This window comes from Molothrus ater, chromosome 10 (genome assembly GCF_012460135.2).
Source record: "Molothrus ater isolate BHLD 08-10-18 breed brown headed cowbird chromosome 10, BPBGC_Mater_1.1, whole genome shotgun sequence".
Lineage (NCBI taxonomy): Eukaryota > Metazoa > Chordata > Aves > Passeriformes > Icteridae > Molothrus > Molothrus ater.
This window is the reverse complement of record NC_050487.2, coordinates 4,069,095-4,096,862: the sequence shown is the minus strand read 5'-3', so window position 1 is coordinate 4,096,862 and position 27,768 is coordinate 4,069,095. Positions and strand designations below refer to the sequence as shown.

The 27,768-nt window shown below is 58.5% G+C and overlaps 1 protein-coding gene across 3 annotated transcripts; it reads right to left on the bottom strand.

The window, feature by feature from the left end:
• Positions 1-31: 31 nt before the first annotated feature.
• On the bottom strand, positions 32-22,254 carry SNED1 (sushi, nidogen and EGF like domains 1). Of its 3 annotated transcripts, XM_036388738.1 has the most exons (33): positions 21,844-22,254; positions 18,799-19,086; positions 18,167-18,307; positions 17,311-17,473; positions 16,252-16,377; positions 16,027-16,140; positions 15,160-15,273; positions 14,800-14,913; positions 14,562-14,678; positions 14,171-14,296; positions 13,806-13,910; positions 13,253-13,366; positions 13,002-13,118; positions 12,439-12,555; positions 12,243-12,359; positions 11,965-12,078; positions 11,711-11,884; positions 11,433-11,546; positions 10,723-10,836; positions 10,179-10,292; positions 9,984-10,097; positions 9,096-9,392; positions 6,530-6,713; positions 6,335-6,447; positions 5,581-5,859; positions 5,053-5,197; positions 4,684-4,766; positions 3,835-3,921; positions 3,526-3,642; positions 3,077-3,164; positions 2,408-2,491; positions 2,145-2,183; positions 32-1,779 (listed from the first exon to the last, which is right to left on the bottom strand). In XM_036388738.1, exons 1-32 carry the CDS (start codon positions 22,045-22,047, stop codon positions 2,147-2,149), a joined length of 4,335 nt encoding a protein of 1,444 aa, XP_036244631.1. In that variant the 5' UTR covers positions 22,048-22,254; the 3' UTR covers positions 32-1,779; positions 2,145-2,146. The 3 variants fall into 3 exon arrangements, with proteins under 3 accessions (XP_036244631.1, XP_036244632.1, XP_036244633.1); XM_036388739.1 differs by lacking the exon at positions 3,077-3,164; XM_036388740.1 differs by lacking the exon at positions 9,096-9,392.
• Positions 22,255-27,768: the final 5,514 nt, after the last annotated feature.

Sequence of the window (27,768 nt, the reverse complement as noted above, 5' to 3'; positions counted from 1 at the left end):
CAACTACTTAGAAAAACCCAAAACAAAACAGTTTCCATAAAGTGTTTTTATTAAAAAAAAAAATCAAACAAAACCCCCTAATTTATTTCCAAGACTAGGTTAAAACCTTCTGGCTGCATTACATACTGAGCCAGCTGTGGGACAGGAGCTGTGGGCGGCTCTGCTGGCTGGCAGTGGGACCAGGCTGCCTGGTGCTGTAGGGACAACTCCTGTGGATACAGAACTGTCCCATGGCAGGGCCACCTCCACCTCCACAGCCCATGTCAGTGCTGATCTCGTGGCTGACAGAGCAGGGGTGCAAATACTTTCAGACTACAGCTCCAAACTCTCCTGTTTGGGTTTCCCCTTGCCCTGCTCTTCCTGCTGGGGAGGGCTGGCTGCTTCTCCTGCCCTGGGAAGGCAGGGCTGCTGTGCTTGCCAGGCAGCTGGAGCAGGACCAGGCAGCCTTGGAGGAAAACAAGGCCTGTCTGTCCTGTGGGAGCAGAGCTGGAGGTGGTGCAGGAGGGGAGCAGCACACTGGCCAGCTGCTCTTGGCTTCACACTGTCCCTGCCCCCAGGCTGAGCACTGTTACACTGCTCCAGGAGGAAGAGGGTGGTGGCAGGAGCATTGGAACTCCTGGGCCTGCCCTGCTCTGAGAGCATCTTCCAAGCTGCTGTTTGAGACATGTGGCTGAGCAACAGAGCCCTGCTTGGCAGGGGGGGAGGCCCTCCCCACCAGAACAATCCCACTCTGCTGGGGCCATGACACTCTATACCATAACTGTGATATATCTCTGGTATGTGTTAATTTATAATATACACCGTGTACGTTAATACACAAATCTATGTTTAACTAGTGTTGTCATACAAACTCACAAAAACTAGGAACGTTTCTAAGCTACACTTTTTCTTTCCTTGCCTGCCCTGCTGCAGTGCTGGGTGCTTGGTCCTCTCCTCCACATAACCCTGCAGCACAGGTGCCACAGGGAAGTGCAGTGCAAGGGGATGGAGTGTGGGGCTGGCTTCCTCACCAAGCCTCTGCTGTGCCCTGCACTGGTGTGGAGGTGACCACTGGCATGCCTCAGCTGACAGATTTCACCCTACAGATCACATTTTAAATTCTTTTTAGGTGCTCTATTGGTTTCTGAGCTGCAAATTTGGTTAAAAGCAGGGCTTGTGTACAAAGCAAAGAAAAAAGGCAGGCAGTAGAAGCTGCCTCAGTTTCCCCTGCTAGAGCAGAGGGAACAGGAATGCTCCTCTACTGCCCGTGCTCGCCTCACCACTCGGAGCTGCTCACCATTTCTAACTCATCTACAGAGGCTGCTCCTCAGAGCATGTTTCTGGGGGCCAGATTTCAGGTGATGGCTAAAGCTTTTTGGTCTGCATTAAACTGTTTTATTTGAGGGTTATAGGTAATTTATAACCTTGGATTATGAAAACAGATTGGTGCAGATGCTGTTGGCAAGGGGCTGGGCTGATCCCTGAGTGAAGCGGGGAGCCCGTGGCTTGTGCAGAGTGGCTGGGGGTGCTGAGCAGGGCTGGCCCCCTCAAGGGGGGTGCTCAGCTCCTCAGGGGCAGAGAGGGGGCCAGCAAAGGCAGTGCTGGGCCAGCAGGGGGAAAGGGAGCACTACTCAGTGTGCTGATCCAGCTGCGTGTCCCTAATGGGCTGGAGGAGAGGGAGAGGTTGACACCAGGCAGGAAGGCTCCCCTGCTGTGTTCAACCCAGTGAGCAGATCTGATCTTCCTGGTGTTCAAAAAGCCCTTAGATGTGGAAAGACGAAGCTTCTACTGCTTTAAACCCTGTGGAGGAGCAGGAGTAAAATGAGCTGGTGTGCAGAGTCTGGCAGATGCCCTGCCTCTTCCCACCCTGTGCACCACCTTGTGCTGAGAGAGGGGACCTGCTGCCTCCAGGACTCCAGCCTTTGCCTGGCACTTTTTATGCAGGAATCTCTTGCTCATATGGAGCTACAGAGCCAGGGGGAAGCAGAGCATTGCCTCCTGCTTCTCTACCCCAGCCACCAGGGAGCCCTCAGCCATAAGCCCTCACACCCCCTGGACATGGTGGCATGAGCCAGGGTTGTGCCCTGGCCTGCTCCCATCTCCCTGACTCCCTGCACGAGAACTGCCCCTGCCTGCATCTGGGGAGGGCTGGAGCTGGTACTTACTTCTATGGCTTCTTCAGTGTGTGACTGTTGCTTGGCTTTCTGCAAGAGAAGGGAGGACAGCAGCGTCAGCCCCATGCCCCTTGGCCAATGCCCACAGGCAAACACACAGCACTGGCATCCATGCCTTGGTCATGTCTGCACCCCTCAGCAGTCCACCCCCAGCCTGGGGGTCCCCCTGCATGCTGGGGCACAGCAGCCAGCCAATCCCCCTGCCCAGGATCACAGGAAGGCTGGCACATCCAGTGGGCTGCTGTGGGCTGTACCTGCTGCTTGTGCTCTTGGAAGTGGTGCTCTCACAGCTCTCCTTGTAGCAGATATCCTGGTGTACCTTGTAGACTCTCCTGGACCTGCACACACAGTGGAGATGGGGGAACAAAAGGGGGAGATGTGTTTTCATGAGAGTGAAGGGGAAGTCTGGGTATTTCCCCTATTTCCTTCTAGGCTGCAGTAGCCAGCCTTGGCAGGAATGGGACCAGATTTCCCCCAGATTTTTTCTGCTGTGCTGGAGGACTGATCCCAGCCAGGCCTTTGTGCCTCCATCATAGGGGGGCCAGGGACAGAGCAGAACCCCCCCTGCCCTGGCACTGCATCAGGGCTCCCCCAGCCCTCTGCTCACAGAGAGGCAGCCAGGAGCTGGATGGGATCTGCTGCTGTCTGGGGGTCACACACACCAAATCCAACCTTGCTGCCACGTGGGTGGGTAACACCAGGATGGGGCTGTCACTTCAGCCCCACCCTGCCCTGATGCACAGCTGGGGGAGGGCACAGGGGCACGCCAGGCTGCTCAGCCTGCTGGGGAGGGGGCAACTGCCAGCTGGGGTTGGAGACGGCCTTGAGCTCGCTGTCCCTTCCCCAGAGCCGAGCTGCAGGGAGACATCCCCAGCTCAGAGCACAAGGGGAAGGGGGCAGCATCACCTGCAGGCAGTACTCACAGATAGTGGCAGGTGCCTCCTTCCCACACTGGGAATGCCCTGGTTTCCGAGTACAGCCGTGTGCACGAGTGTGGCACCTTCTTGCAGGCTGCTTGGGGAATAGGAGAGGGGAGCTATCACTGAGCCCATCCCTGGCCCTGCCTGCCTGTGCCTTGGGGCAAGGGGCTGCTGAGGCCCCCCTGGCCTCAACACAGCTGACCCAGCAGCAGAAGCAGAGCCCCCAGCCTCTCACTGCCTACACAACTCTCTGGGTAAGGCAGGGGCTTGGCAGAGAGCTCAGCCAGGAGCAGAGCCCAGCCCCTCTCTCGGCTGCCAGCACGACACAGATCTCTAGCAAAGCCTGGGCACTGTGGGAGCTGGCAGGGTGTGCTGGGTGACCTGCATGCTAGGGGACATGCTGTGTCAGGGACAGCCAGCAGCCTGGCCCTCGGGCACGGCGTGGCACTCACCCAGCTGGCAGAGCCGGCCCTTGAAGCCCGGGCGGCAGGCACAGTGGAAGGACTCCTCATCTCGGGTGCAGGTGCCTCCATTCCTGCAGGGATTCTTGGAGCAGTTCTGCCCCTCTCCTGCAAAACACGCTCGACCATCAGAGCCTGGGGCCACAGCTCAGCCCTGCCAAGGCCCTGGCATTGCCAGGGTGCTCCCAGGAAGAGCAGGTGGGCAGGGGTGCCCTCCAAGGAGGGCAGGCTGGTGCTGAGCAGGTTGCCTGTGGGGCCAGGGCGGGTTCCTGCTGCTGTGGGTCTCCCCCTGGGACTTACTCTTGCTCTTTGCCTCACGCAGCTGCAGTGCCAGACTGTCCCAGCTGGACACCTCTGTGTTCTCCAGCTTCACTGGAGCCTCTGGCTCTGGACAATGAGAGGATTAAATGTCACCTTCCAGGCCAGAGCCAGACCCAAAGGCAGCCCCTCCAAAGGGATCCAGCCTGCCTGCAGCCTTGGGGCACTGCTGAGGCCTGAGGCAGTGCTTTAGCCCTCCCCAGCTGGCATCCCTAGAAGTGGGGTGATGCTCTCACACCTCCTGGAAGGGGCTGGGACAGAGAGTCTTTGGCAGAACCAGGATGTGCAGTGAGGCCAAGGACTATCCTCAGGTGTGCCAGGCCCCTTCCCCATCCCATGGTGTGGGGTTTGCTCTAGGGTCTCTTGGGTTGGCACTTGGGTTGGTTCCCAGTCTTCTGGGGATGGAAAATGGGGGCTAGGTCTGACTAGTGAGGGGTTTCTCACCCAGGACCCTCCTCAGGTGTGAGGCTGCTCTTGACAGTGGGGGCTGAGGCTGCTGGGCAGGCAGGGGCTGCACTGGAGGGCTATGGAGCCACGGCTCAGGCCCCTGCTGCTGCTGGCAGGAAAAAAGGGCAGGCACAGTCAGCACTGCCTCCCATCAGCAAGGGGCCTTCTCTGGGCTCTCCCAGCCAGTCACCCCTCTCCTCGGGCAGGGGTCTAACAAGCAGAGCAGATGTTTGCCTGCCCAGGGCCAGGTGAGAGGGCTCCACTCTCCTCTACAGCTCCCCCAGCCCTCCTGCAGCCTGCCTGGCTGCCACCTCAGCTCTCAGGGAGCTGCAGGAGATGGTACTGGCTGACAGGAGCAGGACACAAAGGCACAAGAGCACTTACGTGTTTTCACAGTGATGGATCTTCCCAGTGCAGGGCCAAACCTGGCACTGATCCTCCCTCTGCCATCCACCAGCTCCGTGAACCTGGGACAGGAGAGCCATGAGGGTACAGGGCACTGCAGGCTCTGGGTGCTGGGGCTCATGGCAGCTGCATAAAGCATTCACTGGTGGCATCAGGCTCTGTGCAAGTCCCATGGGGGAACTGCTCTCAGGGTAAGGGGCCTGGCTGAGAACCCCAGTGGGTGGGCAAGAGGCTGCACCCCAGCAGGAGCATGGCTCGACCCTGCATACACCTGGGCATGGAAGCTGGGAAAAGGGACTGGCTCAGCCTAGTGCTTGGGCCCAGTGGAAGAGCTGAGGCAGTGCCTACCTGGGGGCAGGCGAGGGCTCCTCAGCCGTGTCGTGATCTGCCAGCAGGCGGAGCTCCGGCAGGAAGGCTGGGGGCAGCCTGTTCCGCAGGACCCGGGGGTGCCCAGCTTGGCTCCACCGCCTCTCTGGAGCCCCATCCCTCTGCACTGCAGACCAAAGGATGAGGCTTAACAGAGGCAGTGTGAGCCAGCAACCGACCTCCCAGCCAGTCCCATCACCCCCAGGCTGCCAAGTGGGGATGCAGGTGCCCCAAACACTCTCCACACACTGGGGATGCAGGTGCCCATCACCAAGCTGGAGCTCTGTGTCTGCCCTTTGCTAACCCTACAACCCCCACCTCCCATTCCAGTGGAGCTGTGTCCTGTCCCCACAGCCTGCTGCAGACACCCAGTGCTGGGGCAGCAGGGCTTGTCACAGTGCAGGGCTCATCACCCTCTCAGCCAACTGCTTTCCACCCCCTACCCCCTTCCCTGCCATGCCACTGCCCCCCTCGTGCTGCAGCAGCCCAGCAGAGCCCGGGAGCACTTACAGGTGCTGACGTGGAGGTGGATGGGCTCGCTGTGCAGCTGGCCCTGCTCCGTGCTCTGCACAGCTGTCAGGGACAGGTGGTAGCGCTGCCCTGGCAGCAGGTCCCGCACCGTGTAGGACACCAGCTTCCCGTTGGGCACGTAGCGGCTCTTGACGCTCTGAGCCGTGGTGACATTGATGATGTACCCCTCCATGGTGCCAGCAGGCGGCTGCTCCCATGCCATGGACACCGAGGTGGCGGTGACGTGGGAGGCAGTGAGGTTTTGTGGAGGGAGAGGCCCTGCAGCAGGCAGGGGATGGGGAGGAAAGTGGTCAGAGCTGGGGTGCCTGGATGGTCACTGCCCTCCTTGCTCACATCACCTTATACCAGCGTGTCAGGGCCCAGCCTGCCTGGCACTGCCCAGGCCAGCCCCGAGCCTGCTCCAGCCAGGGGATGCACAGTGAGGGGGATGCTCAACACTTGGTCCTTGCCAAGACAGACAGAGCCTCACTGCACCCTTGCACCCAGGTCAGCCCTTGCCTTCTGACTGCCAGACAGCAAGGGATGAATCCATGCATGGGGCTGGGCTCATGCTGGTCTCAGAGACTGAACAACATTTGGCAGGGGAGGACATGCCAGAGTCTTTCCTGGCCTCCCCAGCCCTGCCTGCAGACCTCCTGTTTGCTGTGCTGGCCAGACAGTCTGGCAGCTCCCACACCTCTCCCTCCCCACAGCTTTCCTGCCAAGTCAGGATGGCAAAGACAACCTCACTCACTTGTCCACACATGAAAAGGGGCTGTGGCCAGGCTCTCTGAGGGGTGGTCTTCCACTCCCAGGCCGCTCAGCGTTGTGACATGGATGATATATCTCTCTCCTGGCTGCAGGTCCCTGTGCAGGAAAAAGGGTGGGAAGGGGTAAGCAGGGCAAGCTGAGGGAGGCAGAGCCCTGGCACCCAGCAGCAGGCACTCACAGGAAGGTGTACTTGGCCACGCTGCTGTTCAGCTCCACGGTGCGGGCTGCCAGGTCCCCCGTGTGGCGGATGGAGACCCTGACCCTACTGACAGTGGAGTGCTGGAGGCGGTGCAGAGCCCACTGCACCGTGATGGCGCTGGCAGTCACATTGCTGATCTCAAAGCCTTCCACCGGGCGCGGCCCTGGCCGGAGCAAGCACAGAGCACTGCGGTCACCGTGGGTCACCCCCTCCCTTCCCTGTGTGCCCCCAAGGGGCGTCCTGCTGGCACCTCTGCATCACCTTCCCCAGTGGAACAGCTCAGTGCCACCTCTCCCACTGAACTCATGCTCTCCTCACAGTCTCCAGGCAGCTGGGAGGCACATCTGTCTGCCCACCCACAGGGCTACTCAAAGCAGCGCTGAGGCTGTCCCCTCTGCCCCAGCTCCAAAGGGCCTGCAGTGCCCAGGCCCGGCCCTAACCATAGGATCAACAAGGCTGGAAGAGACCATCCAGTTAAACCATCCTGCCAGCACTGTCACTATAACCCCTAAACCACATCACTCAGCACCAGATCCAGATGCCTCCCAAATACCTCCAGGGATGGTGACTCTACCACCTCCCTGGATATCTGATTCCAATGTTTGAACTCCCAAAGAGAGAAACATTCTTTACGACTATCTAATGTGGATTTCCTGTCTTGGCTTTAGGCCATTAGTTCTTGTTCTCTCTCTGCATTCATGACAGAAGAAACCAGCCTCCACCACACTACAACCTCCTGTCAGGGAGTTTTGGAGAGTTATGAGGTCCCCCTGAGCCTCCTCCTCTCAAGGCTAAACAAACCCAGCTCTCTCAGCTGTTCCTCACAAGGTATGTTTCCTAGACCCTTGACAAGCCTTGTTGCCCTCTCTGGCCATGCTCCAGTGCCTCAATGTCCTTTTTAAAGAGAGGGGCCCAGAAATGAATGCACTGCAGCCTCAACAATGCCAAGTGCAGAGGGATGACCAGTTCCCTAGAGCTGCTGGCCATGCTGCTGCTCTTGATACTGGTCAAGATGCCATTGGCCTTCTTAGCCATTTGGGCCCACTGTTGGTCATGTTCAGCCAGCTGTCAACCAGCACCCCCAAGACCCTTTCTGCTGAAGAGCTCTTCACTCCTCCCCCAGCCTGGAGCTGAGGGGGCTGCTGTGACCCAAGTGCAGGACTCAACACTTGTCCTTATTGAACATCATGCTGTTGTCCTCAGCCCTTTGAGTGTGCCAAGGTCTCTCTGCAGAGCCCTCCTAGCCTCAAGCAGATCAACACTCCCATCCAACTTGGTGTTGGCTACAAATTTACTGAGGGGTACACAAAATCCCTAGGTCCAGACCATCAGCAAATATGTTAAACAGGACTGGCCCCAAACCAAGCCCTGGGGAACCCCACTAGTGACTGCTAAGTCCATGGCACAATACAGGTGGCTATCCTGACCTCAGCATCCAGCTGTGGCTTGAGGCCCCATGAGCTGCTGTGCCCAGCATTATGCTGCCATCTCCTCCCCTGGGCTTCACTTGGTCTCAGCCTGCTGTGAGAGATGGGGCTTTACCACCACCATTCTCCTCTCCTCAGAGGCCATCTGCTTTCCTAATCCCCTCCATCCTGGTTGCATTTGATTTCCACACCTGCCTGCCTTAGGAAGTGGGATCAAAACTCTGCCTGTCCATGGCCTGGAGGCATCACTGTGCCCCTTCCTCTGCCCATGGAGCAGAGGTCCCTGACAGCCCCTGCCCTTGCTGGCATGTTCCCACACCAAGCCCAGCAGTATGGCAGGATTGGTTCACAGGATTGCAGAAGCCCCACTGCCTGCCTTGCACAGGGGCTCCTCATGCTCTCCTGGGCACAGAGATAAGGAGCAGGACAGCCTGGCCCCAATGAACAGGGCTCAGGAGCAATCCCCACTGCAAGCTCCCTTACAGCCCCTGGACAGGGTGAGCCACAGGGCATCAGGCCTTTTACTCACAGCAAAGAAAACAGCAATTCTCTGTGTCAAGCACTTTCCAGAGGCCCCCAGCTGGATTTTAGGATCTGCACCAGCAAACCTGCCAGATTTGATACCATGCTGGAGCTGGTGGCAGGCTGGAGGTGGCAGCACAAACCCTGGCACCTGCAGGGGCCACGCACACTCGCGACCATGATTGTCACAGACATCTATTATGAAAATCCTTTCCTTAGGAGTTTTCCTCCTGAGAAGCTGAGAGGCCTCAGGAACAAAATGTAAACAATGATTATCTGCTGCTGTGGAATGCAACAGGTGGACCTGTGATTGGTCTCATGCAGTTGTTTCTAATTAATGGCCGATCACAGTCAGCTGGCTCAGACAGAGTCCGAGCCACAAGCTTTTGTTATTCATTCCTTCTTTTTCTATTCTTAGCCAGCCTTCTGATGAAATCCTTTCTTCTATTCTTTGAGTATAGTTTTAATATAAAATATATCATAAAATAATAAATCAAGCCTTCTGAAACATGGAGTCAGATCCTCGTCTCTTCCCTCATCCTCGGACCCCTGTGAACACGGTCACACGACGTGTTCCCCCTGGGGACGCTACTCACTAGTGCGCGTGGTGAGCATGACGGGCCTGCTGATATCATTCTTGTTGTTCACGTTGCGTTTGACTGAAAAGACAGAAATATTGTAGGCTCTGCCGGAGGTTAGTGCCCGCAATTGGTGGGCAGAACGACTTCGGTCCACAAAATCTGTCCTGCGGTAAGAGCCGTCGAGGGATACGTACGTCACGGCGTAGCCGTCAATGAGTTGCCTGGCAGCTGCGTCCTCAGGTGGGTGCCAAGAAATCAACACACCAGTGTCCTCCACCCTTTCCACCTTTAATGAGGTTGGTGGCAGCAATTCTTCAGGGTGTGTGCAAAAGCAAAGGGGAGAGGTAATGCCATGAATCTTTAGAGAACAGACCCTGTCAGCAAGCGGCAGAACAGCGGCGATAAGAGGACGAGGTCCTCGCTCATCTCGCTTGGCACACCTGGCAGGGGCTCTCTGGGTGTAAGCCAGCCCTGGCTCAGTGGGCAGAGGAGGAGCCAGGGTGCCAGGAGCATTCCCTGGTATCACTGGTGGCCAAGCACTTGTGGTCACTGCGGGATGGGGCGAGGGGTTCGGGGGAGGCCAGTGCCAAGAGGCTCAGACGCCTCCGCCTCCCCTCCTGAGGGCATCCGAGGGATTGCCATTGCTGCAGGGGAAATCTGTCCCCCGTGTCCCGGTGCCAAGCTCAGCACCTGTGGCAGCGACTCAGCATGCCAGCACCCACCCATGGCACTGGTGGGGCACAGGCTGCCCCCCCCACCCAGGGCGAGCCCCCAGCCCTGCCCAACTCAAGGAGTGCTGCTGGTCCCGGATGGTGCTGAGCCCCTCGTGGGTGGGTGGTGGGCACTGCCAGGCTGGTGTCAAGCCCCACATCATGTCCTGGTGCTGCTGCTGAGGGCCTTTACCTTTTTCGCAGTTCTTGCCTGTGTAGCTGACTTTGCAGGTGCAGCTGTGGGTGCCATTGCTGGGCAGGCAGTAGCCTCTGCTCCCACAGGGGCTGGAGAAGCACGGGTCACTGGCTGTGGGAGAGGTGCCAGGTTTGGCAGTGTCAGCAGTGCCCCTGATGCCAGGGCCACCCTGTGCTGCCCTGCCTGCCTCACCTGTCTCACAGTGGTAGCCGAAGAAACCCTCTGGGCACACACAGAGGTAGGAGCCCCCGTAGCTCTCACACTCCCCTCCATTTTGGCAAGGGTCTGACTCACAGGCATCCACTTCTGGAGGGGGAAGAAGGCCAACAGTGAGCATGCCAGTAGCCACCTCCCAGCCTCCATGAACGAGCAACAGTGACAGACCCCCGAGGGGGCAGTAGGGCAGATGCATTGCCCAGAGTTTGGCACAGCTGGGCTGGACACTGAAACCCTCACTGTACACCATGGTCCCCACACCCCCAGGAAGGGGTGGACACCTTGGAAAGGGAGTCCATCACTGGTGGATACTTCATTCCTTGCTCCTTCCCCCTCAGAGCAGTTTCAGCTCTGCCCCCAAAACTACAGGCAAGGAGGTGCAACAATGAGCAACAAGGTGTTGGCTTGGGCTCAAGGTGTCCAAGACAGCAACCAGCCACCCAGCATGGTGCCAGCCCTGGCAGTGTCCTGGTGCCACAGTCCAGCCTCCCACTGACCCCAAGGAAGGGAGAGCCCCTACCTGTCTCACACTGGGTGCCCAGGAAGCCCTCAGGACAGGAGCAAGCAAAGGACCCGGGGAGGTCTTGGCAGGTCCCACTGTTCTTGCAGGGCTCCGACTGGCACTCGTCAACATCTGGGGTCCGGTGGGAAGAAAGGCACCAGCTCAGCACAGAGATGGCTGGTGCTAGGGACAGGGGCTTGGAGAGCAGCACTTCTCCCACTGGGCATAGACCCCTCCCATGTCATTTGCTTCCCCAAGCCCAGTGGCCAGGAACATCCCTGCTCCTGGATGCCCATTGCCTCAGCCCTGCTCCTGAAGAATATGGCATGGAGACATTCCTTCAGGGACACCTGGGGACAACTGGCAGTGTGGGGCTGTGCCAAGAGCGTCCATCCCATAGGGTGCCTGTGTCATGCCCCCTCACCTAGCTTCCAACAGCCCACCTTCTCCTACCACTGTCCTCTGCCAGATCTCAGGGAGGCTGGGCTGGATCCACCTGCCAGAATCCCACCACCTCCCACATTGCTCATTGTCCCCAAATAGGAGCAGTGTCTCCCTGGTGGAAAACCCTACAGTTGGCTGGGAGCCCTGGGAAAGTAGCCTTTGCCTCAGGCTGATCCAAGCACACACAGCTCCTGGTAACCTAGCTCCTTTGCAATCCACTGGGGCTTTCCCAAGGGTGGAGGGTGAGGGAGGGATTGTGACAGTCCTGGAGCATGGTCTCTTACCCAGCTCGCAGTGGTGGCCGGTGTAACCTGGCTCACACAAGCACAGGAAGGCAGAGACACGATCCTTGCACTGGCCACCGTTCTGGCACGGCTGAGACTGGCACTCGTCGATCTCTAAAGAAATTTGAGCAAAGGAGAGACATGAGCCCAGGACAGGGATCCCAGGGGAAAGGCAGCAGACAACTGGAGTACAGATCCTGGGGTCACCAAACTATGGTGCTGACCTCAGGCCACTGGGATGGTGTCCCAGGGCTTGCCCACTCCCCAGCACTCCTCACCATCACACTCGGGGGGGTCGCTCCAGACACCTGGCACACGGCACACACGGGGATGGTTGTGCTGGCTCAGGATGTAGCCCAGCTCACACTGGTACTCAGCCAGTGAGCCCACCTTGGTGGAGTTGAAAGAAGCCTGGGCATGCTTCACCTCACTGGGGATGCCGCAGTCAACCTCTGTGGAGAGACAGGGGATGAATGGGGCCCACAGAGGCACCCCAGGTTCCCAGCCAGCTGGGGAAGTGTGAGACCCTTACCAAACTGGCAGTGCTTCCCTACATAGCCCAGGGAGCAGGTGCAAGCATAGCCCCCGCCGAGGTCCTCGCAGGTAGCCCCATTCTCACAGGGGCTAAGAAAGCAAGGGGAGGGCACTGGAAGAAGAGCAGAGCAAGGAATGAGACCAGAGCCAGCCCACTTCCCCTGCCAGCAGGGCACAAGGAAGAGTTGCAAGGAAGGGGGCTCCAAGCAAGCAGCGAGCTCCTGACAGTCACGCCCACCATGCCCCCAGGCAGTGGCACACCCTCCTCAAACCTACCAATCTCGCAGTGCCGGCCGGTGTAGCCTGGGGGACAGTCACACTTGTACTTGCCGATGTAGTGGAAACAGGTGCCTCCGTTCTGGCAGGGCCCCGAGGCACAGGGGTCCGGCTTACCTGGGGGCACAAGGCGGGCGTGAGCCGGTGGGCGGGGCAGCTGCCACCTCTCCTCCCATGCGGGGCCGGGGGGCTGTACCGATCTCGCAGTGCTTGCCGGTGAAGCGGTAGGGGCAGGAGCAGTGGTACTCGCCGTCCGCCTCCCTGCAGGTGCCGCCGTTGCGGCAGGGCCCCGTGCTGCAGAGCCGAGGCTTGGCTGCAGAGAGAGCCCAGAGCGGGGTCACCCCGAGCTGCTGCCCCACACCAGCACCCACCAGCCCTCGCTGAGGGAAGCCTGGCTGCATCCTGGGTCCTGCAACACCACAAACACTACACCCGTGCAGATGTGTGCTGGGGCCTTGGGGGCCAACAGGTGCACGATGCTGGGAGACAGCTGGCTGCTCCCAAGGGCAGAAGTTGTGGCATGTAAATAAAAAACATCAACACTGATGGTGTTGTACAGGAAACAACTGGATCTACTGCTGCAACTGTTGGGTGTCATGAAGGGAGTCATTCAATCCCTCCCTCTACCCTGCAGGATGGGATGGGAAAACCTGCACCAACTTCCAGCTCTGCAAGCAACTGTTCATCTCCCAAGAAGGTCCAAGCCCTTCTCCCAACCTGTGCCAGGTGCTGGGGCCACAGAGGGCACTGTGGAGGTACCTTTCTCGCAGTGCATGCCAAGGAAGCCTTGAGGACATTCGCAGCTGTACGAGTCATCGTGAACCTTGCAGGACCCCCCATTCAGGCAGGGCTCTGAGTCGCAGGGGGATGGCATCGCTGCAGAGCCAAGCACAGGGATCACTGAGGACATGTGGCCAGGGGTACAAGGGCAGCTTCCCTTGAGGTGAGGTGAGGGTATCCCCTGCTCACCCCCACCCCAGGGCTGTTCCCACATCCCTGTGGAGTCTTACTGTGGTTGGTGCCGTAGTTGGTGTGGCAGACACAGAGGTAGCTCCCGCCATACTCCATGCAGTACCCACCGTCCGGGCACTGCGTGTTCATGTTGCACGGTGTCGTCGTGACTTCTGCAAACACACGGCCAGTGCCAGCCTCTTTCAGTTAGTGGCAGGAGGACACCCACATGGAAACAGGAGTCTCCTAACTTTACAGGGTCCAGTGAGGCAGGACAGACCCTCTGGCACAGACAGTGCAAATGGCAATGCCCAGCCTGGATGCTTAGTGAGCTTCAGCAAGGGAGTGCACAAAGTTCACGACTTCCTCCCCACCCATGGGATCTGAGCTGAGGCAGAGGCTGGGAAAGGCACAGCTCCAAGGGAAGGAGCTGATGGAAGTGGAAGCACTGCCATCTCACCAGGTGACAATATTTCCAGGCTCAAATTCAGTGTGTGTCCCTGGCACTGTGCTAGGCCCAGGCACGGGCAGTGCCTCCTTGCTGACCCACAGGCTGCCTGACTCAAGCATCCTGGAGGGAATGAACACAGCAGGCAAGAAGCGTTCACCTACCAAATTCACAGAGGAGACCAAAAAACCCAGGAAGGCACTGGCAGACGGTGACGTTCCCCTCCAGACAACTGCCCCCATTACGACACTCACAGCCCTCAGAGAGCTCTGCAAGACAGGAAACAGGAGCTTCCTAGGACCTCTCCTGCTTGTGGGCTAGGACAGATGCCACTCACATGGGAAGCTCAGGTGGGCAGCAGCCCTGAGGCCCTCAGACACACAGGCACAGCCTCCTCCAGGAGGACAGACCTACTCAATCCCAGAGCCCTGAACAGGCTCTATGGGGCTGCTACTTCTCCCTCTCATGAGCACAAAGGCTCCCCTTGACATGCTGCACCCCACTAGCAAGTCCCCTGGGCTGTACTCACGGTCTCGGCAGTCCTGTCCAGTGTAGCCCTCCTGGCACTCACAGACATAGCCCCTCTCAGTCTCCACACAGCTGCCTGCGTTCTGGCACGGCTGGGAGAGGCAGGCGCCGGGCACGCGGGGCCCACCTGTGGGCAATGGGGAGCCTGAGCTGGAGAGCTCCAGTTCGGGGCTGGAATATCCTCTGTCCTGGTCATCATGCTGGAGGATCCAGCACAGTCAAGCAGCCCTGCAGGAAGGTGTTCCCTCCTGGCAGCACCACGGCCACTCTGCACATGCCAACCACCAGTGCCTATGACTGACACAGCCCCTTTGCAGCCATTTGCCCATTCCTGCCCAGTGCCCCTGACTGCAGTTCCCATGCCAGGCTGGTCGAGGCACAGCCTCACGCACCGTACTGGCAGTTGTTGCCGTAATAACCCGGGGAGCAGGTGCAGATATAGCGGCCAGGGCGGATGTAGTTGCACGTCTGCCGGTTCTGGCAACTCCGGTCCTCGCAGGAAGATGAATCTGGTAAGGGGAAAGCAAGGAAGTGAGCAGGAGGAGAGCCTGGGATTGGGAGAGGGCCATGAAGGCCAGCAGAACACGTGGGACACAGTCCCTGCCATGGGTCATCCTGGGGCACAGGCACCTGTCTCGCAGCGCTGTCCCACAAAGGGCTCCAGGCACACACAGGTGTAGTTATCGACCAGGTCCATGCAGTGCCCGCCGTTCAGGCATGGGCTGGACTCACATTCATTCACCTCTGCAAGGGGAGGCCAGGAAAGGTCATCAGGTCATGTGTGGGCACAGCCAGCTCACATGGTGCCTCCTTCCCAGCCTGGATGATGCTCAGGAGGGTGAAGGTGATGGACAGAAAAAACAGGGGCCATTGGCAGTTCCAAACATTCCCCTCCCAAAACTACATCCAGGAATGAAGCTGACTGGGAAGGAAGCTTGCCAAGGTATGAAACATCACCATCTCCATCCCATTCCCGTTTCTGTCACCCACCTGTTTGGCAGTCCTCCCCTGTGTACCCTGATTGGCACAAGCATTCTGCTGTCCTGTTCACCACCTGGCAACTCCCACCATTCTGGCACACCCTGTTCTCACATGGTGATTCTGCTGCAGAAGAACATCAAAAAAGAGGGACAGGGGTGTCAGCCTAGGTGCAGAATTAGCACATGGCACCCTCTACGTGTGGTGATACCAGGCCTAGGCAGAGCACAGACTGGAGCCACCCATGCATCTTCTGTCAGGAGACAGTGGCCATGTCCCCAGTCATGACTGTCCCCAAAACCTGTCCTTAGGCAGCTCAGCTCTTTCATCCCACCACACCTCCTGGAAGTCAGTGTGTTCTGCTGGGCATTTCTCCCTCCCTTCCTTCCTCCCCCACAAGTCAACTCCCTTCTCGCCTTTTCCACTGGCGCAGCAGCTTGCTGGGAGCCAAATGCTTTGGCGGCACTTCCACTGGCAGGCAGAGGCCAGCAGTGGGGGAAACCTGTAACCACAGCCCCTGCCAGGCACTGGGAGGGTCTCCCCTGGCTTTGAAGAGCTTGGGACCAGAGCATCACCTGCAAAAGCAGGGCCTGCAAGGCTTGTTTGAGCACTGGCTGCCAGCTTTTCTGGCTAAGGGAGTGGTGGTGGAAGAGTGCTGGCAGCAGTGCAGAGCAAAGCCCTCAGAAGAGTCAGCAGAAGGAAAGGCTCATGGCCAGAGAAAAGTTTCTTTTGCCTGAAGCAAGCTGAAATCCAAATTGGCTGTCACAAACTGCTAGAGCCCAGCAGCTACTGCAGGAGCCCTGGTCTGAAGAGCCCTCCCAAGAGCAGAAGTGCCCCCCAAGCCTGGGGTCTCTGCTTTCCAAGTGCCACACTGCTCACCAGTCTCACAGTTGTTGCCTCTGAAGCCTGGTGGGCACCTGCAGGTGAACCTGCCAGCATCGTTGAGGCAGGTGGCTCCGTTCTGACATGGGTGGGAGAGGCACTCATCCACATCTGAAACAGAGCCCCGGGTGGGGACAGGAGCTCAGGGTGGGGACAGACAGACTGTCAGCACGCAGCAGTGACACTGAGAGCGAGACCTGCTCCCTGCAGCAAAGTGCTCACCAACATGGCACCTCTTCCCAGTAAAACCGGCCAGGCAGGAGCAGGTGTAGGAGGGGTTCCCCGTGATGCAGTCCTCGATACACTTCCCCCCATTCAGGCAGGGCCGCAGTGTCAGGCACACAGAGGCTGTGGGAACAGGCAGTGACCCCTGTCACCCCACCCTGGCAGGGCTCACCTGCCACCTTCCAGCCACACCAGTGCCAGAGTCTCTCCCTGCACCCGCCCAGCTCCCTCGGGTGCTTGGGGAGCCCGTGGGGCTGCCTGCCTGATGGTGGGGCAGGGGCTGCTCCTTGCGGGCTCCCCTGGGACAGGGGGCAGTTTCACTCCTCCTGTGCAAGGGGGAGAGGCTGCACAGGACTGCAGCCTGGCTGGGGGGAGGTCTGCTCCACTGGCTGAGGGGACATGAACACGCCCTCACTTATCATTCAGGGCAGAGGGAAAGGGGACGGGGAGAGCCCATGTACAGAAAATCCACCGATAACGCAAGACACACAGAGCACAAGTGGGAAAACATGGCCGGGGGAAGTGGGGATGAGGAACCGGAGACCAACAGCTCTGTGGGGGACATGCCAGGACCCCCAGAGTGGGGAGCATGGACCAGGCCCTGGCAGCCTAACCCCACATGGCAGGCTGGCATTCAGCAGCCCTCCATTTGGCTCAGCCCAACGTACGAGGACTGATGGACATATGCACCCCCCAAGGGTGCTGGTGCCTCATGCCCTGCCTGGCAGTGGGCTGGCAGGGGCCCAGCTGTGCACATCACCTCCTCCCCAGCCTCCCTCAGCACTCCCCATAGGCTTCTTTAAACTAAGAACTCTTCCTCCCCTTCCCGTTTGCTCTCCCAGCCGTTCCCAGCCCCAGGGCAACCACAGGTACCATCCCCAACCACAGCTGGTGCTGAAAACAGTCCCCACATAGCTGCCTCCCCTCCCTCCCCAAAGCCCTTCCAGACATCTCTTCCACCCCGCGGAGGTGGGGGTTGAGGCAGGGAAAGATGGGGCTGGAGAACAGTGTGGGGTTGGGTTGGGAGTTAAGTAAACCTAACTGCTGTCCTCTTACTTGTATTGCTGCAGCCCCCCACTTGCACCTGGGCATCATCGATTCTGAACACCCAGCGCCCGGGGATACCCACATTTGTCGTCATCTCCACGTCAGCGATGTCATCGGTGCGGGATCCGGGGATGTTGAAGTAGCGCTTTCCATCACCAGCGTTAAAACCTGCCTGGAAGGACAAAGGCACAGAGTAAAGAGACATCACTATTGCATGGGAAAAGGCAGCTGGAGCACCTCTTGTCATGTGGCACCACTGGTGGCACCACTCAGACCAACTTTCCCTCTCCACATGCCACAGGCCAGCACTCAGTCCTGTTCACATGACAGGACTACAGGGCGAAGTGGATGCTTGGCCTGCTCAGTCCCTTCCTGGGAATTCAAATCCCATTTGCTTCCTCTCCACCTGCAGCATCCTGCCTGCCGCAGGCTGGCAAGCAGGGAGCCAAGCACGGATCAACTGTCGGTAAATTCACACATCCAAGTGGGCACTGGGGTTTTTGCGGGTGTGGGTGTTGGCTTTTTTCCCCTTTAACACAACAACACACACAGGGATGAAATAAAACTACAAGCAAAAGCTGTGCTAGCCATGGCAGCTGCTCTTAAAGGCTGAGGTTAGGAAGGAAAAGGGACTGTGAAGCAGCAGCCAAGGCAAAGATCTGTGGTTTCAGGATAACAAAGCCCCCTGTATGGTCTCAGCTTTGGGAGCCAGAGCACACACAGATATTTAAGAACTCTGAAGAAGAAGAAAAAAAAAAAACAAGCAGGGGGAGATTTTCCACCTTCAAGAAACCCAAACAGGAGCCACGAGCTCTCAAGGTGGATGTGCTACCCAGGCACCCCAGGGGCTACATTTGCCACTTACCTGTGCTGCGATGCCACCGAGCCCAGCAAAGTCCCCCCCACTGCTGGCGTGCATACCCGTGGTCCAGGTGATGGACTCATAGTTAAAGATGGTGAAGGAAAGCTTGCCATCCGTGATGAGCACAATCTGGAAAGTGTTTACCTGCAGCAGGGAGGGGAGGAAAGCAGTGAGGGACGATGAACCAGTCCTAAAATAAAGTGACAGAAACTACATTCAGCAAAGGGATGTTTCCTTCAACCCTAGTCCTCCTCTATGAGCAAGGGCATTAGAGTTTAATTATTTTTAATCCTAACTTGTTGTGATCCTGAGCTAGAACAGCTCGCTTTTCATCCCAGAGGAATGGGGAAAATGTGGTAAAATATGGATATTGAACAGCTGGAAGGCAAAAGGTGCCTCACTTTTGCCCAAGAAGGCTGATGATGTAAAGCCTCCACATGGCACAAAGAGGAGGGTTTGGTATTGCTAGCCCACCACTGCTCTGTCACAGCAAGGTATGGTGACAGAGCCATCATGGTCAACGTGGCCAACATCCTGGGCAGCTGAGCTCTGCTAACAGCTCTGTGCCAAGTGGAAGGTCTGGCACCACACTGAAGGCACACAGGTGGGGTGGCTGCTTTGCCTCAGCTACTCACTGGTGAAAATGAGTTGCCCCCGAAGAAGGTGACTCGGTACCAGGTTGCAATGAAGACCCACTGTGCAGAAAACTCTGGGAACTCAGGGAAATACTGGGCAATGTCCCTGCTGGCTCTGTCCAAGATGGGCTGCTCGGTGCTCTCTCGGTAATATATTTCACCTGCCCGCCGATTATCCACATCTGCCCAGAAAGCAGCAACCACACGCCGGTCCTTGGAGATGGGGAAGGCCACTGGTGTGAACTGGGAGACCTCCTTCAGGAACGAGATGATCCCATTGTTGTTTACCTGCAGAGAGCAAGGGAAAGAAACGGGTGGCCACAGCTGACTCCTGCTGCCAGCAGGAATCCATGTTTCAGAGGTGCTTTCCATTTCATCTTTCTCTCCCCCTTCCCTTTCCACAAATATTGGAGCGCTTCCCCTTCCTGTCCTTAGAAGCAGAGACGTGCCTGAGCACCCACAACAGCCCCAGCCCCCCGGCCCAGCCTCCTGCTCGCTGGAGCGCGGCTGCGGGCCACTGCCCGAACAAACCCAGCCCTGTTCTCCGGGCCAGGGGAGGGGAACAGCTGCAAAAACTGCAGGAGCCCTGCGCATAAAACAAACAGTGCCCGGTGCGTGGGGCCAGCTCACGGCACCGCTCTTGGCAGGGGAGAGCCCTGAGCTCGCTCCGCAGCCCCACGGCTCCCAGGCAGCCCAGGGGGCTGGACCCTGCTGGCAGGGGGGCTGTGGGCACTGGCCCAGGGTGGGAGGAGCCCTGCTCCATCCTCCCACCCACCCACCGGCATGCACAGCACTCCGGGTGAGCCAAGGGGCTCTTGGTCCCCAGGTGAGCAAGCGCCACCGCCCCGTGCAAAGCTGCTCTCGTTAAAGTGGGGGATGCCAGACCCCCAGGGTGACATATTTCAAGCTGTTCCTCAGTACTTACTAACTGGGGCAATTAGGGTTCTGGGATGCCTGGCAGAGGCAGCCTGAGCCCAGGGAAGGAAACTGGAACTAGTGGATGTTGCTGCCTGGAGTGCTACCTCCCAACTTGGGGATGCAGTGGGAATGAGGAAGGTGAAGAAAGCCCCTGCCTGCCTGAACAGGGATCAAAGGGAAATGCTCTCACCCTGAGCTCCCAAATTCCCTGGAGGTGACCCTGCCAGCACTCTGCCACAGCGCCACGACTGGCAGTCCAGTCAGCTCCAAGCCACTCTGTTCCCCAGCCCACAAGTGACCGTGGGACAGGCAGGAACACACAGACTCCAGCCAAGCTCTCCAGGCAGGATGGAAAAGGGGGCCTGGTACAGGCAAGAGGCTCTCAACTGGAGAGAGCAGCTCTGGCATGCAGGCAGGCAGCGGTGTCACACTCGTGTGCCAAAAAGGAGCTGGGAGCCAGCATCCCCAGGAGCCATGTGGAAGCCAGAATGCTTTCACCCCAGCTGCCAGCACACCGAGGCACGGGGGGGCTGAGCTGTGATGGCCTTGTGCAGTCCCTGGGGGAGGTCCCCAGTCCCTGAGGAGGGTTCATAGCCCCTCCATTTGAACACAGGGCAGTCCTTACTGTGACTAAGGGAAAGAGGATTCTGTTTTCCCAAAGCCTCCGTAACCCCACTGTGTCCGCAGAGGAACATTCTTCCCTTGATTAAAGCAAGATGGGAGAGAACCAGAGCCAAGAAGGGCTTTTTTTGTTGTTGCTGGTTTTTGTGAAGGAGGAGGGGGGTGGTTGGAGGCAGCCCTTGAGAACAGAGGTTTCCAGGTGAACTCAGCCCTGTGCCAGTCCCCCTGGACAGCAGCAGCTCCCTGGAGAGGAGGGCCCCTGCCACATGGACTTCTGAGCTGGGGGCAGGCAAGCTGGCCCTGCAGAGCCGTGGGGTTTTAGCTCAGGGAAAGGGGATGCACTGTCCTCTGATCCCAGCAGCCCCTCCAAGACCTAGAGCAACACTATGGATCCTCTATGGGACAACCATCATGTCACCTGGCTTCTCCCAGCCCCTTCTATCCTCCCACAGTGGCTCAAGCCCCAAGCCTGGATCATTCCCACCCGATGGCAGGGCTGGTGCTTTGATCAGGGGAAAAACACAACCACGTAGGACCAAGGAGCCCCTGAGCTGAGCCAAGGCAGTGGAATGGTACATGAGCCCAGCTCTGGGATGGCATTAAGGCAATGCTCAGCCCTCTCCTCTGCCACCTGGGTCTGGCCGTCATTAAGCCCAGAATAAACTGGGGAGATGTGATCAGGACGCTGAAGGATTCACTGTGCCAGGTGGAAACAGGCATGGGGAGCCCAAATCTCACTTCTGGATGCAAGACAGCACCACCCAAAAGACTCCATGGACAGCCAGGCCCTTGGGCTTGCCCCTCTGGCCACAGCCACAGGGGACACGATGGGCCAGGCATGATTCAAGTTCTTTGGCCACAGTCCCCCCCCCCGCTGGCTTAGGAGTTGCAAGGGAGCGTGTCACCAACAGTCCCAGCAGCCCAGTGGGTGCAGGGAAAGGCAAGGGAATCAGATGTGCCGAGTGGGCAGCCCAAAGTGCAGCTGTCTTTATTCTACATCACACCCAGAGCCCCACCAACACCCCTTTGCTGCAGCAAGGGCCACCAGCCAGGGGCTGCAGCACACCAGCCCTGGGCTCTTGCCCACCAGATGTACCCAGCTCCCTGCTGCCAGGATCCCCCAGCATGTCACCAAGCCAGTCCCACACGGTGTGGGCACGCAGGGAATGCAGGCTCCAGGCAGGGCTCAGTCCAGGCTCCCCACCGTGGGTGAGCATTCCCAAGGCGCTGGGGCCAGGATCCTGCCTGGGGACCCCCACACTGACCCAGGGGTCCTGCCTGCTCCCCAAAGCCAGGGCCCCCGCACCATCCTCGGCACACCGCTGCTCCTCTGATGCTCCCAGTGAAGGGGAGACCACCTGATGGCCCCCAAGGAGACCGGGATTCATCCAAGCAGGACAGGAAAGAGGGAAGAAGAGGAAAGGAAGAGGAAGAATGAAATAGAGAAGAGGGAATAAGAGGGAGGGAAAAAGAAGGAATAGGAAGAAATAAGTGGCAATTACTCACATAGAGGCCGGTGTGCCCCGCACCGAAGAAGGGGAAGGGGATGGAGAGGGGCCGGAGCTCGGAGCCACCATCGTCCTGCTTCCGCGTGGCGGCGTCGCCCTGGGCCGGCCCGAAGGGGTAGAAGTCCCCGAGCGGCACCTCCGCAGCGGCCCACAAGCACCAGCCCAGTGCCACCAGCACGGCCCAGCCTGCCAGGACCTGCATGGCCGCCGGCACCGCCGCTCGCCTCTCACGGGGGCACCAGCCACGGAAGCATGGCGGGGGCGGGGCAGGGCGGGGCGGGGCGGGGCAGGACGCCCGCGGAGGGGCACGGGGAGGGCGGCGGCTGCTGCGGCTGCTGTTGCTGCCCGGAGCCGGGCGCTGGGAGCCGGGAGCCCGGAGCGATCCCCTCAGCGCCGCTCGGAGCAGAGGCCCCTCAGCCCCACAGCGCTCCGAGCGCCCTCACCCAGCCGGCCGCGCCCCCGCGCCTCATTTGCATAGTCGGGGTGTGGCCGGCCAATGGGAGCGCGGCGCGCGGGGGGCGGGGCTCGGGGGCGGGGACATGGGGGCTCCCCGAGGAGCGCGAGCGGCCGGGGGTCCCCCCCTGTCCCACCCCAAAACACGCGTGGGGACAGAGACCCGACCCCCCCCCCCAGCCCGTGGCCAGCCGCTCCCCCCAGCCTCCCCGACCCCTTAAAACACAGGGCTGCATGAGGAAAAAAAAAAGAATAAAAACCTGGGTCATTTCCCTTTTTTCCCTGTTTTTTGGCTTTTTTTTTACTCCTCCTTCTCCCCCCCCCGCCTTATTTTTTTTTTTTTCAGGTGCTAAAAATATTATCAGGAAATTCTTTTCAGGAATGCCGTGTTTTAGGTTACGCTCCAGGCTCAAGGGCTTCTTTGTCTTTACTGGAGGAAAAAAAAAAAAAAAAACAGCAAAGCAAAACAAACACACCCACCCTACATTTATTATCGGGAAATGGTTTGACTGGGAGAGGCTGAGCTCCCAGGAAAGGAGAGGGCTACTCCCAGGGAAGCCCCACGAAAAGCACCAATGGTTCTGAATAATTATCAACTCGTGATGGGTTGATAATTGTGCCACAACTCAGAGCTGGACCCCAAGATCAGCCTGACTCCTGGGATGCCAGTGCATCCACCAGTGGTCCAGGAACACAGGCAACCCTATCTGAGCCCTACTGCTGATCCCAGAGAGCTGACCCTATCACTTTAAAAATCTCTTGGAAGAAAATGTTAAAAGAAAGGAGAAAAAAAAAAAAAAAAAGAGAGAGAGAGAAATCCAAAATAAATAAGCAGCCACATCCGGATTTCTCCCCTAGGACGCTAATAAAGGTTTTATGGGTTTGATATGAATTACCCTCCCTGGCCATTCATTGCTGATTTTCTGGAAGGCATTAGGCTGCACAGCCCAGTCCCAGTGGGATGCAGGGGGGCACTGCCATCCTCCCTGGCCAGGGTGGGATGCAATGGGGGCACTGCCATCCTCCCTGCCCGGGCTGGGATGCAATGGGGGCACTGCCATCCTCCCTGCCCAGGCTGGGATGCAGGGGGGCACTGCCATCCTCCCTGGCCAGGCTGGGATGCAATGGGGGCACTGCCATCCTCCCTGCCCAGGCTGGGATGCAGAGGTCACTGTCCTCCTCCCTGGCCAGGCTGGGAGGATGCAGCAGGGTGGCACTGCCATCCTCCACCATGCCAGTCTGTGGCTCTGCCATGCCCTTCTCTTTAGGGGAGTGACTGCAGGGCCATCTTCTGGCCGTCACCATCTACCACCTTACCCCCACCAGAGTGAGCCCTGTGCTCCCAAATCCCATCTCCTGGCCCTGCCTACCACAAGCTCAGCTCCCAAGGAACACAGGGATGTTGTGGCCAGACCTGCCTCTCCTCCAGGACCAACCCCACAGGGCCATCCTGGGCTTCTCCTGGTGGGTTTTCCCTCGAGAGAGGGGAAGGGTGGCCAGCCCAAGCGTGAGGGGAGGATTTTCTTCCAGGCAGGCTTTGCACAGGAAAGCATCCCCACGTTCCCCCCGTGTTGTCCAGCCCAGCTCCCCGGGATGTTAAATTGGAAGCAGTAAATGGAGCAGGGAGAACAGCTGTGGGCCCCAGCTGCAGACATTTCCTCTGGGCCTGGAGCTGGAGCCAGTGCAAAGCTGGGCTCTGTGCTGAGAATGCTGGGGGGAGTGTGGGGGAAAGCAGCCCTTTCTGCACAGCATCTGGCCAAGCTCTGTCCTCCACCACCCACTCCATCTCCAGCAGCAGATGCCCCTTTCTGCCACCTCCTTTATGGTGTCCAGCCCTTTGATGGCCACCAAAAGGGGGCCAGGATCTGCCCCACCCATCCCAGTGGGGGCTCTGGTGAGGCTCTGGAGGGGACCCTGGAGGTTCCAGGGTGTCCTGGACTTTTACCCCAGCTGCAGCTGGAGATGCTCCCCAGTGAAGAACCATCCCCAGGAGGGAGAGTGGAGGCAGAGATCCTTCTGCTGCCCCCAAGCCTGTCTCTACCTGGCATCCCAGTTTCAGGGCTGCCCCAAATCCACAGGGAGTCACCCCCTGCTTTCTCCCAGCCACCACTCCCAGCCCCACGACCTCCCACAAAAGGCAGCCCTGGAAAACCACAGGGGAAGAGCAGAAACCCTGCCCACCCCCAGCCCGTGCTGGGGGGACAGGACATGTGGAAGGGGCCTGGGGAGCTGTTAATGATCCAGAGCGCATTCAGCACGGAGAATTCAGGCAGAGGGGACTGCAGGTCAGCACATGGTTTGGATTTGGCTCTCCCCTCCCTTCCAGCTAATTGGGCCAAGCCCAGAGAGCGTTCCCTGCGGATGCCAAACACGTGTGTGGCACAAGCATCACCTCCTGTGGGGGGAGAACTACTCCTGGAAGCTCCTTCCCCAGGGTGGGACAGGCAGCCAGGTAGAGCAGGGAGGTGTGTGGGTGTTGGAGGGGAGCTGGGCTTTGGTGAAAGGGTTTGAACTCGTTGTCTGGCCCAGGCTCAAAGAATGCAGCAACACAGATCACGTGCACGGCTGTGGGTGGTGGGAAGGGGCTGGAGGGCAGCCAGGAGGATGGAGGTTACTGCAACACCCAGCTCCCACTCCCCCAAACCCCCAGCAACGCCTGCTCCACCCCACAGGGCCAGGAACAGGGGGGGGGCCTCTTCCCCTGTCCCCTTTGTCACCTCCTCCTGCCACCCTGGGACCCCTCTGGGCCCCAGGCAGCTGGTGGCCATGTGACATCTGAGCTCTGGTGGCAGGGATGCTGCTGGGTGCTGGGTCCCCTCCCTGCTCCTAGGGCAGTCCCAGATGAGCAGAAGGACATAGGGGATTCCAGAGCTGCTCCCCTTGGAAGCTCAGGGCTGTTCCCTGGGGGAACATGGTGCCACTGGGACACAGCAAAGGAGCTGTGGCTCTGGCAGCCACTGCTGACACCAGCACAGATGGGGACGTGCAGCCCTGAGATGGACACAAGTCCTCTCCCTTGGGGCAAGCCCTGGCCCAAGGCTCTTGCCCCATCACTGCAAAGCCAAGGGTTTGAACTGCTGAGGGTGCTGCTGGCTCTGGAGGGATGGGGATGCCAATCCCAGGTTTGGGAATGCTGAGGGTGCTGCAGGCTCTGGAGGGATGGGGATGCCAATCCCAGGTTTGGGAATGCTGAGGGTGCTGCTGGCTCTGGAGGGATGGGGATGCTCTCAGGGAGTGCCCCAGCACCCCGGGAGCACCAGGGTCACCCTGTCAGCTCAGCTGCCCCCCTGCCACTCCCCACAGCAGCGCCAGGCCTCAGGGAGGGACAGGGCCTCCCTGTCTCAGGGGAGGACAGGGACTCAGCACTTCACCCAGGGATACCCCAGCTCCTGGGGCAGTCCCGGTGCAGGGCACGGTGCCAAAACCAGGACACGAGGCTGAAACCAGAGCCTGATGAAATCCTACCCTGGCTGAGGCTCCTGCAGCTGGGTTAATGGAAGTGAAAGCCAACCCAGCAGCAGTTCTAATGAAGACTTCAAGCCCTTTGTGAAGCCACATTGGCAAGAGTGGCACCACACAGGGCTGGGGCTGGCCACGGGCACCTCCAGCACTGCAGCTCAGCACTGGGAAGCAATGTCAGCTTTCCCAACCCAGCTGAAAGCTCCTCGGATTGTTCTGCTGCTTTGATTATTTGACAGGCCATGTTTTTTAAATTATTCTTGTATAAATATTTACACATTTTTACAAGAACCATGCTTTGAGCAGCGGGCCACGGCAGATGAAGGGCCAGAGGGGAGGGGGCTGGATGCTGGCTTGCTCCATCCCTTCCTGCAGGTCGGCTGGGGGTTGAGCAGAGCAGCAGGGATGCACGGCAGCCCTCCTGCCTGGGGCCCTGGGCAGTGCTGGGTGCTGACAGCACACACCCCCCACCACCCCCCTGGGATCCTGCCTTTCCCCCTGCCTCCCCAGGGAACAAACCCAGCCAAACACGGAACGCAGGGCTGGCTGCTGCTGGGAGACCCAAACTGCCCCAAAACACTTCCCACAAACACCCTGAGCCACAAAACTGCCCCAAAACACTTCCCACAAACACCCTGAGCTACAAAACTGCCCCAAAACACTTCCCACAAACACCCTGAGCCACAAAACTGCCCCAAAACACTTCCCACAGACACCCTGAGCCACAAAACTGCCCCAAAACACTTCCCACAAACACCCTGAGCCAGAAAACTGCCCCAAAACACTTCCCAAAGACACCCTGAGCCACAAAACTGCCCCAAAATACTTCCCACAAACACCCTGAGCCAGAAAACTGCCCCAAAACACTTCCCACAGACACCCTGAGCCACAAAAACCCCACTGGGCAGCAAGGGCTCAGGTTGGCAGGGGGGAGATCACTTCTCCATTGCCCACTCCCACCTTGGCGCTGCACCCCAGCCCACCCCAACCTCAGAGCAGATCAAACAAATACCAAAAATCCCTGTTTTTTCTGGGGGCCCTATATCTGCCCCCAAAGCCCTTGGTCTGCAGGGATAGTGCCTGCAGCAAAATCTGCTTCTGTGCTTCCTGGTGGGAGCCCTCCCTGCCAGCCCTGTCCTGCTCCCCAGGATTGTTGCTGTGGATTTTGGGAAGGATAAGGGTGAGCTCCCCCCCTCCCCCATCCACAGATGGGATCCACAACCCAGCCTCGAGTTTTCCACCGAGCTCAGCAGAAATTCACCCAGAAGGTCAGTGACCAGAGAAAGGGATGATCCATCATTAAATAAATTGTTTTCATTTCCCAGGATAAAGGGGAGGAAAAGGGGAGGAGGGGAGGTGTTGTTGGATCAGGACTGGAAAATAAAAGAGCACAAGGCAGGAAAACCGCCCCCTGTACTCCCTGCAGAGAGCAGCCCCAGCTCCTTCCCTGAGCCCTCACAAGAGTTTTACAGCCAAAGCTCTTAATGTGATTATAATAATTATTTCTTTCCTAGCAATTCCCCCCCCCTGCAGTTGGTTTTTTTGTTGGGTTGGTTTTTTTTTTAATTTTAATAAACAGCCTATTTTGAAATGTCACTGGGGCAAGCCAAGACTCCAGCTGAGCCCTGGCCTGGAGGAAGGAGCAGGGCCAGGGGGAGCGTGTGAATGTGTGTGAATGTGTGTGGATGCGTGTGAATGTGTGTGAATGCGTGTGAATGCGTGTGGATGTGTGTGAATGTGTGTGAATGTGTGTGAATGTGTGTGAATGCGTGTGAATGCGTGTGAATGTGTGTGAATGCGTGTGAATGTGTGTGAATGTGTGTGAATGTGTGTGAATGTGTGTGGATGCATGTGGATGTGTGTGAATGTGTGTGAATGCATGTGACTGAGTGTGAATGTGTGTGAATGTGTGTGAATGTGTGTGAATGTGTGTGAATGCGTGTGGATGCATGTGGATGTGTATGGATGCGTGTGGATGCGTGTGGATGCGTGTGCAAGCATGCAGCAAGCG

Coding starts and splice junctions, on each gene's coding strand:
- SNED1 (XM_036388738.1), bottom strand. CDS start 22,047: ATGCAGGTCCTGGCAGGCTGGGCCGTGCTGGTGGCACTGGGCTGGTGC. Junction 19,087..21,843: donor CGGGGCACACCGGCCTCTAT/GTGAGTAATTGC, acceptor TGCTCTCTGCAG/GTAAACAACAATGGGATCAT. Junction 13,367..13,805: donor TGGTCTCCTCTGTGAATTTG/GTAGGTGAACGC, acceptor GTGTGTTTGCAG/AAGTCACGACGACACCGTGC.